This window comes from Lissotriton helveticus, chromosome 8 (assembly GCF_964261635.1).
Source record: "Lissotriton helveticus chromosome 8, aLisHel1.1, whole genome shotgun sequence".
NCBI lineage: Eukaryota > Metazoa > Chordata > Amphibia > Caudata > Salamandridae > Lissotriton > Lissotriton helveticus.
The window spans coordinates 1,469,020,478-1,469,040,153 of NC_136069.1; the positions used below are offsets into that span (position 1 = coordinate 1,469,020,478).

The following is a 19,676-nucleotide window of genomic DNA, read 5'->3' on the forward strand; positions in this document are numbered from 1 at the left end:
ACATCATAGAATGCCTGGGTGACTCTCTGGCTCACAGTGTCAGTTGGTCAACTCAGGCTGAGCAGCTTGGAGCTTGCTCCTGGTGGGGATACATCTGCACGTCCTATCTTCTCCTACTCATCTATCCTAGAAGAGAGCTACAATAAAGGATTATCTAACTATACAGCTGGACTGTGTATCCTCCTTTACTATAACTGGCAGGATTTGCGCAATGAATGAATGGGAATGTTTAGCAGATCGCACAGCTACTCCTAGGAATGTCCTGGCGCTAAGGGCTGCAGAGCAAAAACAAAACAAACCACAACAGTTACTGAGATGAGAACAGCCAGGTTTTCAGTTTCCTACAATATAGTAGTTCAGGGCCAAAGTTCACACGGAAGCTGATTCCAAGCCTTAGCTGCTAGAGTGGAGAAGGAATGAATAACCATCCATCCTTCCATTCTTTCTGAGAGATAATGGAGGCCCAAAAGAGAGAGCACCCGATGAACCATGATTCGAGATTTGAAAAAATCCTCTCTTCAATTGGCAACCAATGAAGGCATCTTAACTGAGTGGAAATCGGAGCATGCCAGGTATGTCTCAGAAATAACCAAGTGGTGCATTCTGCACTACCCAAAGCAGTATGATCAGGCCTTCCCAACCAAGAAAAAGGTCATTGGCATGGTATAATCTGGAAGTTATCAGCGTGTGAACTTCCGGCTTCATAGAATGGAGAGGGCAGCAACAAACTCATTTCTTAAGGGTGCTGAGCAGCCCAAAACAATAAAATCTTACCTGCAGAAGTATGTAGACCAGTGATACTCCAATTACGGCCGGGGGCCCATTGGGCCCCCCTTGACCTTTACATGCGGCCCTCCTGCTGAACAGCAGCACAAGCTACTGTTTGATTGCTGAACCCTTATATTCAGAAAATAAATATTAAACAGGCAAGCATTTATTAACCTGCAAATAAAGCCTTGCCCGTTTATTTATAATTTTTTTAGACCTCCTTACACAATCCCTGACCCACCAGGCCCCCTACTGCCACCATGGTGGCATAAGTGCGGCCCTCGGACACACCACAGACTGTACTTTGTGGCCCCTGGGTAAATGTTTGCGAATACCCCTGAAGTAGACTAACGGGTTGGTAATCTTCAAGATATCAAATCCTCGTTGGATATTTCAGTAGGGAACGAATTGCAAAGTATGTCTATAATATAGCAGAAACCAATAATAAAACATCTGATAAAAGAGCGCTCGCGGAAGGGCAATATAGATGATGTGGGTAATAGAGATAATTAGCATCATTTAATGGAGTCCGGCTATGGTGGGCATACCCAGTCCTATCTACTAGATATAAACAGTGCCCATAACAAGAAGTGGGCCCTGAAGGTCAGACTGGGGCATGTCCCGGACTTTATAAAGTGGAAGTCTGTTAGACAGGCTGGGGCAGCCAGTGGCATTTGCCCCTTCTGTCAAAACGTGCCATTGTTCTTTCCGCATATAATTGTATTTTGCTAATGTTTTGATTGGTCTGTTGCTCCCTTTTTTTAGAAATGTACAGATTCGACGCATTTATGATTCAATTTCAGTAATTTTAAAGTGTGATAATATAACACTGTGCTATGCCGTTGGGAAATGTTTGGCCTTAGCTGCTGAATGGCTAGCAGATTTGAGTAGCCCATAGTATTAGATTTCTTTTTATGGAATGCTAGGTTTGACCTACCAATCTGTGTATCTAAGTACTGTGGTTTTTGGGAAACTGATTCTAATTGACTAGTGTTATAGCTAGAATCAGGAATAGGATGGTTCTGCACTGTATGTACTCTCATTATATTTGGCTCACGTTGCCTGACAAAGAGGTATGAAATTCTTTTTCTCTTCTGCAAAAACTATTGTATTTTGCACAAATATTAGTTATAACTGTCTTTCGCGCACACTTTTTTAATTTTGGACCAATATTAATGATAGGTCATTCTGTAGGGTAATCTTTGTGTATGGTTCCTCAAAATAACTTGCCCTTATGATCCGGGTATTGCTTTTATTGCATTTATCCTCCATAATCTCATTTTCCCATTTTTTTTTGTAAAAGAATGAGAGTCCACTTTTGTCCATTCAGCCTATGCATGGGTTGAGCTCTTCTTTCTCTCGCATGCATTCAGCCCTACGTTTGCAAGTGTTTGCTGGGTGTCACAAAAGGGTTTCAGACTTACACACGTTAATGGGGCTGGAAAGTTTTCAACCTCCTGCAAATGGACATTTTGTGCTGTATCTGATTATTATATCAGTTGCAGCACAAAATTAATGCCCGTTGAAACTATTTCATATGCACCCTGACCGTGGTAACATCAAACCTTTTAGACGGTCATCAGCAAAAATAGTTAGCTAATTAGTTAATTTTCTGATGTTACTGTAAGTGTTCAAGCATTTTCCATAAGTAGTGGTGTGTTGTGGTAATTTATGATGCCCCTCTCGATTGCAAAAATAAAAATGTTGAAGCATAAAAACAGAAATTCCTTCGTTTTCTCTGAATTCACCCCTAGAATCAATTGCATAGTTTATGATCCATCACCATCCAGTTGAAAGCTTTGTGGTGTCTGCATTGTTTTTGTTCAAAGGGTTTTTCTTTTATGTTTTGTATATTTTTGTAGACAGAGAATCTAAGGTTAGAACTGCACATATAATGTAACCAAGTAGACGTTTTTGGAATAAATATTATATTTAACAGAAACTCTGGGTGAAGCCGCAAACTGACATCCTCAGTGGATGACTAAATAGTTCGCTGGATTCCCTCAAAATGCATCTATGACCTGATGGTTAGCGTTGCTCTTGTGAGAATCAATAACATCAGTAGTAGTATTGGAATATATTTAAATGTGAAGGTAAATGCATCTCTTTATCTTTAAAGATGCCCAGTGAAGTGTTTTCTTAACACAGGAAATTAGGTTTAGCATTTACTGTTTACTTTCATAGTTTACACACATCATTTATTTTTATATAGGCTAGTTTAAAGTTAAAGAATTACTTTAAAAGTCATTCCTTCCGGTTGCTGGACTAAATGTCCAATAGGATTTAGGAATCGCTTCAGAACAATGGACTGTTTGTCTAATAAAAAATCAAATATAACAAAGACAAGTACACTGATAACTCTGCTCTGAAGTTTAAACACGTGGTTTGAAAATATGTAGCCATCTAGGAGAGCTTGAATGTATACATTATTTCTTCATATTTACGGGTATCTGCTAATGTCTTTTTTTCATTTAAATATTAGATTATTGTTGTGGGGTCCAGCTGCTATTGAGCATCACAAGACACGGAAAAGTTTGGGGAAATCTCTGTGGCAGCAGCCAAGTACAGACGAGGTCCTCTCTTTACTGGATCGAGAACGAATGAGTAAAACAATAGCCCACTACCCTCGGCATCGTCATCTACATCCCAAGGTGGCGTTTCAGTTATTGATGTGTAGCCCATGTCTTTGAGCATTTTGCCTTTGAACTGAATTTTTGAAGATTTTAAAAACATTTTTTCTGATACTTAATGTATGCTCAATTGTGTCCTATCATTTGAATGTTCCTGGCCTCTAATACATTTGCTGAACCCCAGTAGATTCTACTGTGATGGGAATCCTGGTGGAGCCAAGTCTGTCAGATATAACTTATAACGAACTAGTATGATGGTAGCATGAATTCAGTTGCATTAAGCCTAGGGTTATTAAGAAAACATGGCTGGAGCCTTAAAATGCTTCACAAACCTTATTATATTGAATAACAGTTCGTACTCTTCTTAGTATAAGTATAAGTCGTAAGTGTGGTACAACAATATGACAGAATACATTACTAATGATGCTTACCTCAATCTTATCATTCGGTTTTCTGGTTCCCTAACTTTTCTTCCTAGTTGCCTTCGCTTTAGATAATGGTTAGCTCTGTCACTTGGTTTTGCAGGCTTTTCTACACTGGTTATAGATTCACTATACACCTTTCTCAGTCATGTTCTGGAGGTGCTTATAGTAACATGTAAATATACAAATATTGGACCATGGTTAGGTGTCTTGTACACCACCACCCCAATGAGCTATATTCATGTGCAAGCTGCGACCAAAGCATATCGACTGTCTGAGTTAGACGAGAGATAAGACTAGCTGACATATTTTGGCTGATAATTTGAAACTTTTTTCTCTCAAAGGCACCATAATATAGCTATTTGATGTATGGCTTTGTGAATATTGGATTTTTTATCCTGCTATCCTGACTGGATTGTACAAATATTGATCTATTGGAGAGGGCACCATTTTCTGAGCTACTGTAATGGAACCACGGACACCACCACACTCCTCTCACTTACAAAAAGAAGTAGATTATAGTTAGTTAATAAACATGAACATAAAAGAATACGTACGCAAATGAACTATTGGCATCAATCTGTAACAATGTTTTCCTCAGTACGTGATCCAGTACAGCGGGGAGAGGGGGTCAGCTTCAGCAGAAGTTATGGACCTGCGTTGCTCTCCACACCTTTTAGTTAGGTGTACATAACGCACTGCAAGATGTCACTGAACTCACCGTCCTTCATTCCTAGGATGCCTGCTGCCTTGGCATAGTTAAACGTAGAAAATGCCACATTGTCCACACCCGGTTTACGAGCCTAGCGTTATTATTAGCCAAAAGAACACTTACACTGCATTGGAAAGCACCCACTGGCCCGTCCTTGGAAGCATGGTACAGTGGCATACGAAAGTGGGGTTCCACGGAGGGCACTGCTTTCCCCTACAAAGAAGCATGACTCATTCAAAGACATCCCATCTGTCCTGAATAGGACATAATTCTCTCCCAATTCTTACACCCCACCTCCCCAGAAGCCCCTTCCCTGGAGGCTGCCACGCCATCTCCTCTTACCGTAGCCACATAACTGCACACTTTCTTGCCCATCTTTTACTCATCACCCGGCACCCCACCGAGATAATGCTTCTCACCCCTTACTAATTCACTGAACCCCCCCTGCCCTACCTAATCTACAATAATGACCATTGAACCATCATCGTCAACACCTTGTGGTGCCACCCTGCCCCCTACCACACATAATTCACACTGCTCACTATAACTACCTCCGATCCCAGCTAATACCCAGTTATTCGCCTAGTTAGTTCCTTTTTTTTTGTTTTTTGTTATCACATTTTCAGATTTGATTTAATGTTAAGATGGGACTCCATTTATCATTTGTATTGTAGGTACCGCATGCTAAACTTGAAAACAATTCCTCTCACCCCTATTGTTATTTGTACTTATACATTTCGATTTTATACTGCATTAATCCCAATAATAGCAATTTAAAAAAACAAAAGCATGCTGCTTGATACAAAGAAAATATCATTTTTAGGCATTAATCCTAAAGCCTGAGGCCACTGAATATGTTTAAGCTTTTTCATGATAACCACTATTTAATTCTTGGGGATTTGTTTTTTGATAGACACGTTTTTATTGATTTGACAGAAAGCACAATCAATCAATCAATCACAGCATTTATATAGCGCACTACTCACCCGGAGGGTCTCAAGGCGCTAGGGGAGGAGGGGTCCGCTACTGCTCAAACAGCCAGGTCTTGAGCTGTTTCCTGAAGGGGAGGTGGTCCTGGGTCCGGCGGAGGTGGTTCGGGAGGGAGTTCCAAGTCTTGGCGGCCAGGTAGGAGAAGGACCTTCCTCCTGTGGTGGCTCTTCGGATGCGGGGGACGGCAGCGAGGGCGTGGCCGGTCGATCGAAGTTGGCGTGTGGGAGCGTAGAAGTTGAGGTGGCTGTTGAGGTATCCTGGGCCTTGGTTGTGTAGGGCCTTGTGTGCGTGGGTGAGGAGACGGAAGGTGATTCTCTTGTTGACCGGTAGCCAGTGCAGATCTCCCAGGTGTCCGGAGATGTGGCTGCGGCGGGGGATGTCCAGGATGAGTCGTGCTGAGGCGTTCTGGATCCGCTGGAGTCTCTTCTGGAGTTTGGCGGTGGTTCCGGCGTAGAGGGAGTTGCCGTAGTCCAGGCGGCTGGTGACGAGGGCCTGGGTGACCGTCTTCCTGGTCTCGGTGGGGATCCACCGGAAGATCTTACGTAGCATGCGCAGGATGTTGAAGCATGACGAGGAGACGGCGCCAGCCATTCATCACAATACCATGATAACACAGGAATCTGAAAGAAACACGTTAGTTAGATTCCTTACCTTAGATACAGGGGTCTCCAAACCGGTCCTGGAGGGCCGGATCCATGCCAGATTTTGTGCATATCCCCATTTAGATAAATGTAGTTATTTTAAAAATATGGCATGGACCCGGCCCTCCAGGACCGGTTTGGAGAACCCTGCAGAATAACCCCCAGGTGTCAGACTGGATCTGGAAAATTTAGCGTAGCAGTACCCTTGCGCGTCGGTAGGCGTCGTCTGCGGCTCCGTGTCCGGCGTCGTTGGTGCCGGTATGACGTCGTCGGAGTACTTAGACGTCGCCCTCGCGCGCTGATGTCAGTTCTTCTTTTTTCCACGCCAGCTAACGCAGGTCCGGAGAAAGCAGTACCTTAGTCACTTTTTGACTAAACATTTTGATCATTTTTGATCTCTTATCGAGTCTTCACTACTCTTGGTGCCGGTACGGAATGCCCGGGTTCAAGCCCTGTACCGACTGCAACCGACTGATGTCGGTTACCGATCCCCACGGCCCGTGCCTGTATTGCCTTGGGGTACAAAAAGGGGGTGGTGATGGACGAGCATCCGAACCAATCAAACACTCACACCCAGTCAAAAGATCTGGGTTTAATCCATCACCGTTCTTTAGCCCACTCTGCCACCCCAGTTCAGACATGGCTATATACAAATCAGTCTGACCCTGTGCCTCATGGGAACAGTCCGGCCCGAACTGCCAAGCCATGCCTTCCCTTGACCGGAAACAAGCTTCCGAGGACCGGTTTCTGGCATTCCAGCCGTCTTCAGTCCCTTTCTCACTTTGCCACTGGATTCAAGATAGCCTGGCTGATGAGGATTATGAATCCGAAACCGGTCCCAGGATGCTTGTTTCCGGTCCAGGGAAGATATGGCTTGGCAGTTCGGGCTGGGCTGTTCCCATGAGGCACAGGGTCAGACTGATTTGCATATAGCCATGTCTGAACTGGGGTGGCGGAGTGAGCTAAAGAGTGGTGATGGATTAAACCCAGATCATTTGACTGGGGGTGAGTGTTTGATTTGCTCAAACACTCCGTCCATCCTCCCCTTTTGTATCGCTTTGTTCGCCCTAAGTGTGGCAGGGTATGCTCAGACGTGAGTCCCTTGCTCACTTTGCTACTGGATTCAAGATAGCCTGGCTGATGGGGATTATGAATCCGAAACCGGTCCCAGGATGCATGTTTCCGGTCCAGGGAAGATATGGCTTGGCAGTTCGGGCTGGACTGTTCCCATGAGGCACAGGGTCGGACTGATTTGCATATAGCCATGTCTGAACTGGGGTGGCGGAGTGAGCTAAAGAATGGTGATGGATTAAACCCAGATCATTTGGCTGGGGGAGAGTGTTTGATTTGCTCAAACGCTCCGTCCATCATCCCCTTTTGTATCGCTTTGTATTGCCTTGTGGCCAACCACGACGACCGGCCGTGCCCCGACTGCCGGGCCTTGACGTTGAAGGCTAGGCGGGAGCGGTCCCGTAAGCGCCTCGAGCTCCGGCAGTCGGCCCCGCGCCGCTCACTGTCCCGGTACAGGAGGGGGTCGAGTGCCCAGTCGCGGGGCCACAGTCACCGAAGCTCGACGGATCGACACCATTCGTCAGGCTCCAAGTCCTCAGGTAAGAGGCACAAGAAGTCGAAGAGACGCCATAGCTCTTCTGACTCCCCCCCCCCCCCCCCCCCCCGAATGCCCCCTCCCCCTGACGCTCGCGTGACGCGGCCGGGGGTCCGGGCGACCCCGCCAGAGCCGCGGCCAGCTCCATATCCGCCGGTCCCTGGGCTGAACGCGACAATGGAGGAGATCGAGGCCTTCCTCATGGCCATGAGGTCCCTCTCTCCTCCGTCGTGTCCCGCGGCGACTTCGGTCCCGACGCCGCAGGTTCCCGCTGGATCCGGCTCTGGATCCGGGTCGCCGCTGGTTGACCTCACGACCCCGCCGGCATCGACCCCCAGGGTGTCGCCCCGGCGCCGTCCCTGATCCCTCTCTCGCTCCGGATCCGGCGTCGGACCGGCGTCGACCGACGCCGCATTCGACGCCGGCTGAAGAGCCTTTATTCTTTGATCCGGCTCCATCCTTTGACCCTGAGTTTCAGGAGATGGAATACGAAGGGGATTGGGAGGGGTCTGAGGACCCTCTGACACGTGAGTGTCAGTCCTTCCAAGACTGGACAGAGGAACTAGGGGAGGCCAGTGGTCTTGATACCTCCCCTGACACTGGCTTTGTCTCCCCTCCTACCGTGGCTACGGAGGAGGGGGCTGCTTATAGTGTGGTGCTGACGTGGGCAGCCAAGGCCTTGGCGCTTATGCTCCCCGTCGCTACTGTGAGGTCTAACATCCTCACTGAGGTCCTTAAACCGCAGTCTGACGCTCCGGAGCCTTTGCTGCCATTTAATGAGGCACTCATGGACGTCCTGTTGGGCACCTGGTCCAGGCCCACTACAGGCCCCCCTGTAAATAGGAACGTCGCCAGGCGCCACCGCCCAGCTCCGGGCAACCCTAGCTTCCTGCCCCCCCACCCCACCCCCTAGAGCCTGGTTATCCAGGCCTCTACTTCCCAATCCGCATTCCCGACTGCACCCCCAGATCGGTAATCCAAAAGGTATGAACAGTTTGGTAAGAAACTGTTCTCATCCCTCAGTTGTGGGTTGCGGTCAGTCAACACCGCTTGCCTTTTGGGCCGTTATAACCACTCTCTGTGGGAGACGGTTGCGGCCATGCTGCCAGAGTGTCCGGAGGGGCCCCGGGCACAGCTCGCTCAAGCCCTCGTGGAGGGACGAGACGCAGCTCGGTATTCTATACGATGTGGGCTGGATACCACGGACTCGCTGGGCAGGGCGATGTCAACGACGGTGGCGGTTCGCCGCCACGCCTGGCTGAGGTCCACCAACTTCTCAGCCGATGTCCAGAACACCCTCATGGACATGCTGTTTGATGGCAGCCACCTCTTTGGGGGCAAGGCAGATCATGCGCTTGAACGCTTCAAGGACTCGAGGGCTACGGCCAAGTCCTTGGGCCTCTCGGGCCAGCGTCAGCAGCACTCTGCCTTTCGCTCCTTTCATGGCCAAGGAAGGGGCACCCCTTCACGTCCTGCCAGCCACGGGCTGCAGTCTAACATCCAGCGCGGCGGCGGACGTGGTAACCGCCGTGACGGTGCCAGGGGACAACGGCGCGGCCAGCTCACTTCCACCCCCGCAGCATCCGCCTCAAAGCCCTCCTAATCCGAGCTTTCAGGCCCAATTAACGCCAGTGGGGGGCAGGGTCCGCCATCCCCTCCTTCACTGGCGTACCATCACTTCGGACAGGTGGGTGCTGCAAATCGTCTGAATCTCCCTCCCCTTCGAGGCGACCCCTCCAGCCATGCCACCGCAGTACCACCGCGTGTCGGGGGATCACTTGCAACTTCTGCAAGAGGAAGTGTGGGCCCTCTTGGCCAAGGGGGCCATCGAGCGCGTTCCTGGGCCAGAAATAGAGTGTGGTTGCTATTCCCACTACTTTCTGGTTCCCAAGAAGGGCAAAGGGGGCCTACCCCTATCTTGGACCTATGGAACGTCAACGGCTTCCTCCGGAAGGAGAAGCTCAAGATGCTGACTCTGGCTCAGGTCTTAGCTGCCCTGGACCCTGGAGACTGGATGGTAGCGTTGGACTTGCAGGACGCGTATTTCCACATCCCCGTCCTGCCAGCCCACCGGCGTTACCTGCGGTTCATGGTAGGCCACAAGCACTTCCAGTTCACCGTGCTCCCCTTTGGCCTTACCAGCGCCCAACGGGTGTTCACGAAAGGGATGGCGGTGGTCGTAGCTCATCTGCGCAGATTAGGGGTGTCAGTCTTCCCTTAACTCGATGACTGGTCGTTGAAGGAGGGCTCGCCCCAGACAGTCGTCAGCCACCTTCAGACTACGGCCGACCTCCTGCACTTGCTGGGGTTTTCCATCAATGTGCCGAAGTCGCACCTGTGTCCCTCTCAAAGGCTCCTCTTCATCGGAGTGGTTCGGCGCAGTTTCGGGTTTATCTTCCCGAACAGTGGGTTCGGGATATTCAGGCTCTGATTCCGATCTTTCAGCCTTTATCCCGGGTCTCGGTCAGGTTGACGCTGCAGCTTCTGGGGCTGATGGCCTCCTTCATCCTTCTGGTGCATCACGCCAGGTGGCGGATGCGGGCTCTGCAGTGGGACCTGAAGTTCCAGGGGGCCCAGCATCAGGGCAACCTGTCCGACCATGTCCGGATCTCGGAGGGCACTGCGAGACAGTTGCAGTGGTGGCTCACGGACCGCGATTGGGTCAGCGGCAGATCCCTCTCCCTTCCCCAACCGGAGCATGTAGTTGTGACGGATGCGTCGCTCCTGGACTGGGGGGCCATATGGGAGAGGCGGAGATCAGAGGCCTCTGGTGGTGTCCCGGCTCCACATCAACCTTCTGGAGCTGCGGGCGATCCGGTTTGCCCTGAAGGCATTCCTTCCCTCTGTTCGGGGAAGTGTAGTGCAGGTGTTCACGGACAACACCACCGCCATGTGGTACGCCAACAAACATGGCGGGGTGGGGTCGTGGACCTTATGCCAGGAGGCTCTGTGCCTTTGGCAGTGGCTGGAACATCAGGGCGTGACCTTGGTGGTTCAACACCTGGCAGGTTCCCTGAACGCCAGGGCGGACGAACTCAGCTGTCGGTGCATGATGGATCATGAATGGCGTCTGAACTCGTACATGGCACAAGGTCTCTTTCAGCAGAGTTGGGAGAGCCTTGGTTAGATCTATTCGCCACAGAAGAGAACGCGCAATGTCATCAGTTCTGCGCGTTGGAATTTCCAAGGCGGCAATCGCTCGGAGACGCTTTTCGTTGCAAGTGGAGTTGTGGTCTGTTGTACGCCTTTCCGCCTATACCACTTCTGACCAGAGTGCTGAAGAAGATCAGGCGCGACTTGGCCCAAGTCATCCTTGTGGTTCCTGACTGGGCACGAAGATACTGGTATCCCGAGCTACTCAGCATGTCAGTCGATCCCCCGATTCGTCTGCCTCTTCAGGAGGACCTTCTATCGCAGCAGCAGGGGACGGTCCTCCACCAGAACCTGTCCAGTCTCCACCTCCATGCGTGGAGATTGAGCGGTGACAGTTCAGGCCATTTGACTTGCCTCCTGAAGTCTCCAATGTAATTCTGACAACCAGGTGTCCTCCACAAAATCGGTATACGCCTGCAGGTGGAACAAATTTGTGGCATGGTACACAGCAAAGTCTGTGGATCCACTCTCTGCCCCCCTTTCTGAGGTTCTCCTCTTCCTTCTTTCTCTTGCCCAGCAGGGCTCTGCTCTGGGCACTCTTAAGGGCTACCTCTCTGCCATTTCTGCCTTCTTAAGGCTACCTGATCAGCCCTCTTTATTCAAGTCCCCCGTTGTAAATAGGTTCTTGAAGGGCATCACTCATATGTTTCCTCCTGTTCCTTTCTTGATGCCGCAGTTGGACTTGAACTTTGTTCTAACTTATCTGATGTGCGCTCCTTTTGAGCCACTTCATAACTATCCTCTTCGTCTTCTCACTCGTAAGACTGCATTCCTGGTTGCCATCACCTCTGCCAGGAGAGTGAGTGAGCTCCAGGCCCTTTCTTCACAACCTCCTTTCCTTTCTGTCCATCCGGACAAAGTTGTGTTGCGGACGCGACCCTCTTTCCTGCCCAAGGTAGTCACAGCCTTCCACATCGGGCAGTCCATCACCTTGCCCACCTTCTTTCTGCCTCCGCATCCCTCGAAAGAGGAAGAGAAGCTCCACCGTCTGGACCCAAAACCTGCGCTCTCATATTATCTGTATCGCACACGCCAGTTCCGGGTGGATGACCAACTCTTTGTTGGTTACGTGGGCGCTAAGAAGGGACGGGCGGTGCACAAACGAACCATCTCTCGGTGGGTCATCTTGTGCATCAAGATTTGCTACTCTTTGGCAAGGAAGGAGCCTCCTGTTGGGCTGAGGGCCCATTCCACTCTGGCCACGACGGCTACTACTGCCCTGGGTCGGGGAGTCCCCTTGCAGGACATCTGTCAGGCAGCTACGTGGGCCATGCTGCACACATTCGCAAAACACTACTGCCTGGACAGCCAAGTCCGGAGAGATGGCTTCTTTGGCCGTTCCGTTCCCTGGGACTTTCTGGTGTGATCTTGGTTCGCAGACCCACCACCGGGGTTGGTATTGCTGGGGTATCTATTCTAAGGTAAGGAATCTATCACTAACGTGTCTCTTTCAGATGACCAAGTTACTTACCTTCGGTAACGATATATCTGTAAGAAACATTAGTTAGTTAGATTCCTTACCGCCCCACCCATCCTCCCCGTTCTGCGAACCGATATCTAGGGTTAAGGTCATCCCTTTCAGGGCCCTAGTTTCATGGCACCCGTGTCGGTTTTTATCATGGCTCTGCGTTTCTGGAGCGGAAATTCTGTGTATAAGAACTGACGTCAGCGCACGAGGGCGGCGTCTAAGTACTCAGACGTCATCCCGGCGCCGACGACAGACGCGGAGCCGCAGAAGACGCCTATCGATGCTCAAGGGTACTGCTACGCAAAGGTTTCCGGATCCAGCCTGACGTCTGGGGTTTATTCTAAGGGAAGGAATCTAACTAACTAATGTTTCTTACAGATATTTCGTTACAGAAGGTAAGTAACTTGTTCATATAGTCAACGTTCTGGTTAACCCATTTAACAGAAGAGGATGGATTCAAAGTGATATACATTTGAACATTCCCGGTGAGATTAAACCATTCCACCCAACCACTTCCCCCAGACCCTTTGGTATTTCTTCGGACAACCACGTGCCTCATACATGGTTTTTTCTTGTGTGGCGCACCAGTCAACCCCGGTTCGCCATCGCCCAACACTAGGGGGGTCAGGGCTCTTCCATGAGGCCGATATATCCCCTTTAGCCACCACCATTGCGTATTAAAAAACTATTTCTTATTTCTAGACCCATCCAGCCCATCTGTGATGCCTAGAACTGTGTGTTTTGGATCATGTGGGATTTCCCACCCCAATATTTCAGTGAGTTCTTCCTTAATGTCCCCCCAGAACCGCGTCAAGCGTGGACAGACCCATACCATATGGAAGAAGTTAGCAGGCTCGTGGCCGCACCTAGTGCAGGCGAGGGTCGGGCGAAGTCCCGCTTGATGAAGGAGCGCAACTGTCAGGTAGGCTGCATGTAGCTAGTATAGCTGTATCATATGCAATTTGGCGAAGGCGGTGACTGTCCTGGGGGCCATAAGGGTGTCATGCCAATCTTCCTCCTCCAGAGTGCCCACCCAGTCCTCCCATTAAACACGTAGCAAATCTAGAGATGTTGGGGTGTTATTGATCAATGTTCGGTAAATGTGGGAGATACCCCCCTTCCCCAGGTCCCCCAGCATATTCTGTGCCTCAGGCAGGCTATGGTCAGGAACCCGTGTACCTGTCGTTAGGTGTGCTTGAAAAGCATTGCGCAGCTGTCTGTACCTGTAAAACTATGACTGATGCAAGGAGTGTCTGGTTTGAAAGTCCTTGAAGGAGCGCATGTGATCGCCTACCCACGCGTCTCCCAATTGTGAAATTCCAGGATCGGAAACCCTGCTGCCCATTGACCTCCCAGGGCCAGGTACCCTGCCACAGAACGTGCACTGGGTCAATGTGTGTGTCCACTTAGTGTGTTGCAATGCAGCTCTCCAGGCCAGCAGCGCGGAACGAGTCACCTCTGGCAATCTGGACGGAACAGGTTCCCCATATAGCAGCGACTCAATTCTGGTCAATCCCAACTCACTTAACTCAAGCCTGTACGCCAGATCAGACCAGCCCCCATTGAACCAGTCCTGTATAGATAGCCGTCGCATGGCTAAATAGTATAGATATAAGTGGGTCATCCCCAGACCCCCATTGAAGGAAGGGATCCTACAGACGCTCAGAGCCAGTCGGGCCCTCCCTTTCCCCCAGAGGAACTTAGAGGCCATGCAATCTAGATCTCGGAACCAGGCCCTTCGGAAGCTGAGGGGGGTGTTTTGAAGAATGTAAAGGAACCTGGGAAGAATCATCATTTTAAAGAGTGCTACTCTCCCCATGGGGTTCAGGGGCAGCACTTGCCACTTCTGGAGGTCCGCCTTAGCCTTCTTCAGTAGGGGAGTAACATTGAGGCCCCAGCTGAGTTAGCGGAAGTAGGGTCACGCATATCCCCAGGTATTTGAACGATTGGCGGCGGAGCGGATTGTTGGACTGCCAATCAAAACATTCTCTAGACATGTGGAGAGGGACCAGGACTGACTTGTCGGGGTTCAACCCGAGGCCAGAGGCCTGCTCAAAGGAATGCAGGATACGGCAACAGTGAGGGCCTGACCACGCGGGGTCTGCTAAATAAATGAGGACATCGTCCGCATAAAGGGCGATATTGCCTGTCTCGGTGTTGCGCCACTCCCAACCCTGCACGTGTCCGCTTGAGAGTATCAGGACCTCCAAAGGCTCCATTAACAGAGCAATGAGCAGGTGGAAAGAGGACATCCCTGCCTCGTTCCCCTGCTGACCAAGAAGGGTTCCGATAGGGCTCCATTCACCAGGACACATGCCCTCTGGCAGGCATACAGAACATGGACTAGACCCCGAGAGCAGGGTCTAAAGCCCATTTCGGCAAGAACGTCCTCCAGAAAACCCCAGTCCACTGAGTCGAAGGCTTTCTCGAAGTCTACAAGGAGGATTGCTAGATAGGGGGGTAATCAAGTGCCTGTGGGCCAGGGCCAAGTGCAGACTCCGGAGACAGTGTCGGGTACCACGCGAGGGCATAAACCTACATTAGTCTGAGTGAACCAACGCGGATAAGTTGGGTTTGAGCCGCTGTGCGAGGACTGTGGGAAACAACTTCAGTTCCGTGTTGATAAGGGAGATGGGACGGTAGTCTGTACACCGTGGCGAGGGTGGCTGGGATTCGGGAAGGACCACTATGGTGGCCATATCCGTCTCAGGAGGGAAGGAACCCTGTTCAGCCGCCTCCCAGAATAGCCGTGCAAGGTAAGGAACAAGGATTTCATGATATAGAGCATAGTATTCCTGGGGGAGGCCATCTGGGGCATGCATCTTGCCGGAGGAGGTAAGGGTGATTGCCTCCCAAATTTCTTAATGGTGATGGGGCTGTCCAGATCCTCCTGAACAATGGAGTCCAGACGAGATAGGTAGCCGTTCCCAACCTCCAACAAGCCAGAGAGAGAAAGGGTTGGAGTTTGGGCTGCATATAGTTGGTGATAGTATGAGGCGAAGGCACGGGTCATCTCTGCTGGGGAGTGGCACAGCGAACCCTCCTGAGTTATGGTTTCGGGGATTATGCGGTTCGCCCTAGGGTAGGTGGCTAGTCTGTGGAGAAGTGAGCTGTTTTTGTCACCCCAGCCATACACCTTGGCAGCGGATGAGCGCCAGAGGAGCTTAGCCGCATCTAGTGAAAGCTGTCGAAGCTCCGCATGGATATGAGCAAAAGCCTCACTTCGGAGGCATCTGGATTCTGAGCGGAGGATTGTTCAAGGCGTAGAGCCTGTGACTCCTGTGAGATAATTTGCTCCAATTGCGCCTGCAGCTGGAGCTTGAGCTGGCCCTTGGTGACTCCCCTAATCGTGTGGCCTTACTAGCCTCCCACAGGGTGCTTGGTGAAGATACAGATCCGTCATTGGTCTGAAAATAATGTTTGAGTTCCTGTCCCACCACCTTACGGAACTCCTTGTCCTGAAGGAACCACGCGTTTAACCTCCACGTCTGACGCATTGAGGTGGGAGGGGAGCCCGTATTAAGTATCACTGGGGAGTGGTCAGATATACCTCGAGGTAGGATGGAAATGTCTTGGGTCATGAGACAATCGGTTGAGGGAACGAAAATTGCATTGATACACGCCTGCGTGTGATGAGCTGCTGAGGTATGTGCGAATTGCTTGGAGCGTGGATGCCAAGTGCGCCATGCGTTGCAAAGACCCAGTGATTCAGACCAATTTGTCAACTGTCTCGCATGCGCAAGTCTACTTTGGGACGGGGGGGGACATGTTGTGTCCAAGTTAGGGGAGGGGACTGCATTGAAGTCGCCCCTGAGAAAAGTAGAGCCCAAGGGCAAAGAAGCCAGGAGCGTGGCGGAGTTGGCTAGGGTCCTTGTCAACATCGATGGGGGAGAGTAGAGTGATACCAGGTTTAGGGGGTTACCATTCAGAGTGCCAGACAGGGCCACCAAGGTGCCCTGGATGTCGTGGATGACTCGCGGAAGGGAACTTTTCACCAGGATTGCCACCCCATGGGAACCCCTGGTGAAGCCCGAATGCCAAACCCTGTCGTACCCGTATCACGCTAAAAAGGGGCATTGATTACCCATCAAGTGCGTCTCCTGTAACAGTAGGAACTCCGTCCCAAGGCGTTGTGCATATCACGGTACAGCCATGTGCTTGAAGCATCCCAGGGGGCCATTGACATTCCAGGATATAACGTGCAGGGAAGCGCCTAGGAGCGGTGCGTCAGACATAGTAGCAGATGGTCGCAGTGGCGGGGTAAAGTCCTACAGGGAAGCTCGGCCAGGAGCTGGGTCACCAGGAAGCGTGGTTGGGTGTCCAGATAAGAGTCATTGTGTCCCAAAGGGAGTGGAGCAAGGCGTCATGTGACTGCTGGTGAGACAAAACAAAAAGCAACAAAAAACAAAAAATAGAACTCGGGACAACAGTCTGTCAATCCTAACCCGACCCCCACCCTATACTTCAGGAACAGAAGCATCTGTTGTCCTAACAAAGGAAGAATTAACAAAAGACCCAACTAGAACGCTTGGGAATGGGGAAGTGTGGAGGACCCCTCCTCATGGCAGGATGTACATAATCAAGTCTGTCGGGAGTGAAAGCAATGATGAGCCGATACGCCGCCTCTGGCTGCGGAGCCAGGCCCGGCAGGGTGAGACGAGTTCAAGCTGGGTCCCTAAGAAGCATCGGGCTACATGAAATATCTGTGTCCGGGGGGTCCAGCAATGAGGGGCGAGGTGAGGCACTCCCAAGGTTCAGGCGGCGTGATGAGCCAGATCGCCTCACAACCAGAGGTTCTCCAGGGGGCAGCGTAGGCTACCAAGAGGGGCCCAACGGGGAGTCCAAGCGGGCTCGCCTCTGGCCACGGCGCCTACGTGAGCGGTTGCACTGTGGCCGGGGTGCAGGAGTCTCTAGGCGGCGGGTCCTCCATCTGGCCCACCCTGCGATGGATGCCGGTTGTTGGTCCGAAGGGAATGCTCCTCCGTAGCCAGAGTCCAAGCCTCCTCAGGAGAGTCAAAGAATAGGGTCTTGTTGGAGAACACCACTCGCAGACGTGCCGGGAATAGGAGCCTATATTGTATGTTAAGGGCACGTAGCTTTTGCTTGACTTCGCCAAACGAGCGGCTCTGACGCTGGACCTCACGAGTGTAGTCCAGAAAAATCATGATCATGTGATTGTCATATTTGAGACGCTGCTGTTTGTGGGCTTCAGCCAGGATAGAGTTTCGGTCCTTAAAATTGAGAATCCGCATTATGACCGGTCTGGGTGCTGCTCCCGTTGGTGGTTTCGGAGCAAGGGAGGGGTGGGCCCGCTCGATCGCGAACCACGAGGAGAGGGAGCCTTCAGGGAGCCAAGATTTCAACTACTTCTCTATGAAGTCCGTGGTGCGGCCCTGTTCCGCCCCCTCCGGAAAGCCCATCAGGCGGAGGTTGTTGCGGCGGGATCTGTTTTCTGCGTCTTCGGCCCGCAGTGCAGTTCCTGGGTGTGCGATTGGAGACGTGCGACCTGCCCCTTAAGTTGTTGGACGCCGTCCTCCACGGTGGAAATTCAGGATTCAGTCTCTTTGATCCGGGCGTTGGCGTTTTCGGAGTTCCTGCCGGATGAGGGTCATGTCCACCCGGACTTCCACGATCTTGCCCTCCACCGAGGATTGTGAAGTGTGGATAGCTTGAAGGATGGTAGACAGGACCGTCGCTGGCGGGACATCCCTGTCCGCGGTTTCCCCTGTCGCACCAGTTTCAGTAGTGGTGAAACGGTCCATTTTGGTCTGGGTGGCCTGGGTCTTGGCTGGTTTGTCTGGGCCCATGGTGCCCCCCAACAGGGCAGGGGCCTGAGAGGTGTCTCAAAAGGTTAATGTAACAGGGGGGGCCAGTGGACGACCCCGGAAGGCACAAGAGCCGAGAGGCAGCTGGGGTGGAGGAGGAGGTCCTCCGCCTCTCGATATGTGCGGCCGGTTCCACCCACCGGGCAAGACTGCGCCCCGATGGCAATGGCATGAATATCTGGTCCCCAGGTTGCAGCAGGGCCCCTGCGTTCGGGCCCGAAGACCACACCGAGCGACGCGTGAGTTGGGCAGAAGCCAGGTGGCCGGTGGAGGAGGGCGTCCCTTTATGCCTCACGCCGCTCGGTGTTTGTAGCCGGTTCCACCTCCCCGGAGCTCTCTCTCCAACCAGAGGCGGCGCGGTGGGAGGCCGATCAGAGGTCTGTGGCAGGCTTTAGTATGAACTGAACAGCGATCCCTAGCAGTTACCTCAAATTCAGGCCAGGGGGGTGGTGAGGGAGACCATCACGCAGTTCGTTGGATGGAACCGGCCAAACACACCCCTCCCCAGTATCGCCACCTCCGGAGATGGAGCGGTCGAGGCTGGATCTTCAAGACCAGTCCGGAGGATCGCCACATCAGTAGGCCCCGGGACCGCTCTGAGCAAGGCAAAGGCAGGCTGGGGGGCCGGGGTGGCGAAAGGGTCTTCACTGGGATGCACTCGATGGACGTGGCCAACACCACCACTCCTGGCCTTCCCCAACCTAGAGTCCAGAGTCCGCCTCAGCGCGCCAACAGTAAGCAGAGCCAGGGCTCAGGGGGCTGGAACAAGGGCCGCGGGGCACAGAGGATATCCCACCCGAGCATACCATAGCCCAAGAAGTAGAAACCAAAAAAGAACTTACAGTCAATCTAGAACAATCCAGGCAGGCCATCCTGTCCTGCAAGTCAGGCTCTCCCTCCGACCCATGCCCGCCTAAAGTTCTACATGCATTAGTGGACATAGTAAATCCTGTTATCAACCAGATCATTAATACCACGTTTCAACTTGCAAAAATTCCTTATCTCTGGAAAACTGCTGCTGTCAAACAACTCCAAAAAAAGAAACTCCCGGACCCCGCCACCCTTTCAAACCTGAGATCCATATCCCTCTTACCTTGCCTCAGTAAAATTGCGGAGAAATTAGTCAATGCCTAACTGAATGAGTTTCTGAAAGAAACAAACATCTTACATCCCAAGCAATCAGGTTTCAGACCTGGCCACTCAACAGAGTCAGTGCTGCTTCACACTACAGATACCCTCAAGTTTGCACTGGATCAGGGTAAGGAAGCAGCACTGATTCTGTTGGACCTATCCGCGGCGTTCGATACTGTCTCTCACATCATTCTGAGAGACAGATTGAATCACAGTGGAATAAACAACAAGGCTCTCGCCTGGATCACATCATTCCTAGATAAAAGAAACCAGATCGTAACACTTGGTAGCTACAGATCTGAAGGGAAGTGGCTATCATCAGGGGTCCCT

The 19,676-nt window shown here is 51.5% G+C and overlaps 1 protein-coding gene across 1 annotated transcript in view; it reads left to right on the forward strand.

Annotated features, from left to right (window-relative positions):
- Window positions 1-19,676, forward strand: part of URB1 (URB1 ribosome biogenesis factor) — a 703,763-nt gene that overhangs the window by 486,322 nt on the left and 197,765 nt on the right. The window contains exon 29 of the mRNA XM_078658408.1: window positions 3,251-3,419. Coding sequence (XP_078514534.1) covers window positions 3,251-3,419 — 169 coding nt within the window. The remainder of the gene's footprint in view (window positions 1-3,250; window positions 3,420-19,676) is intronic.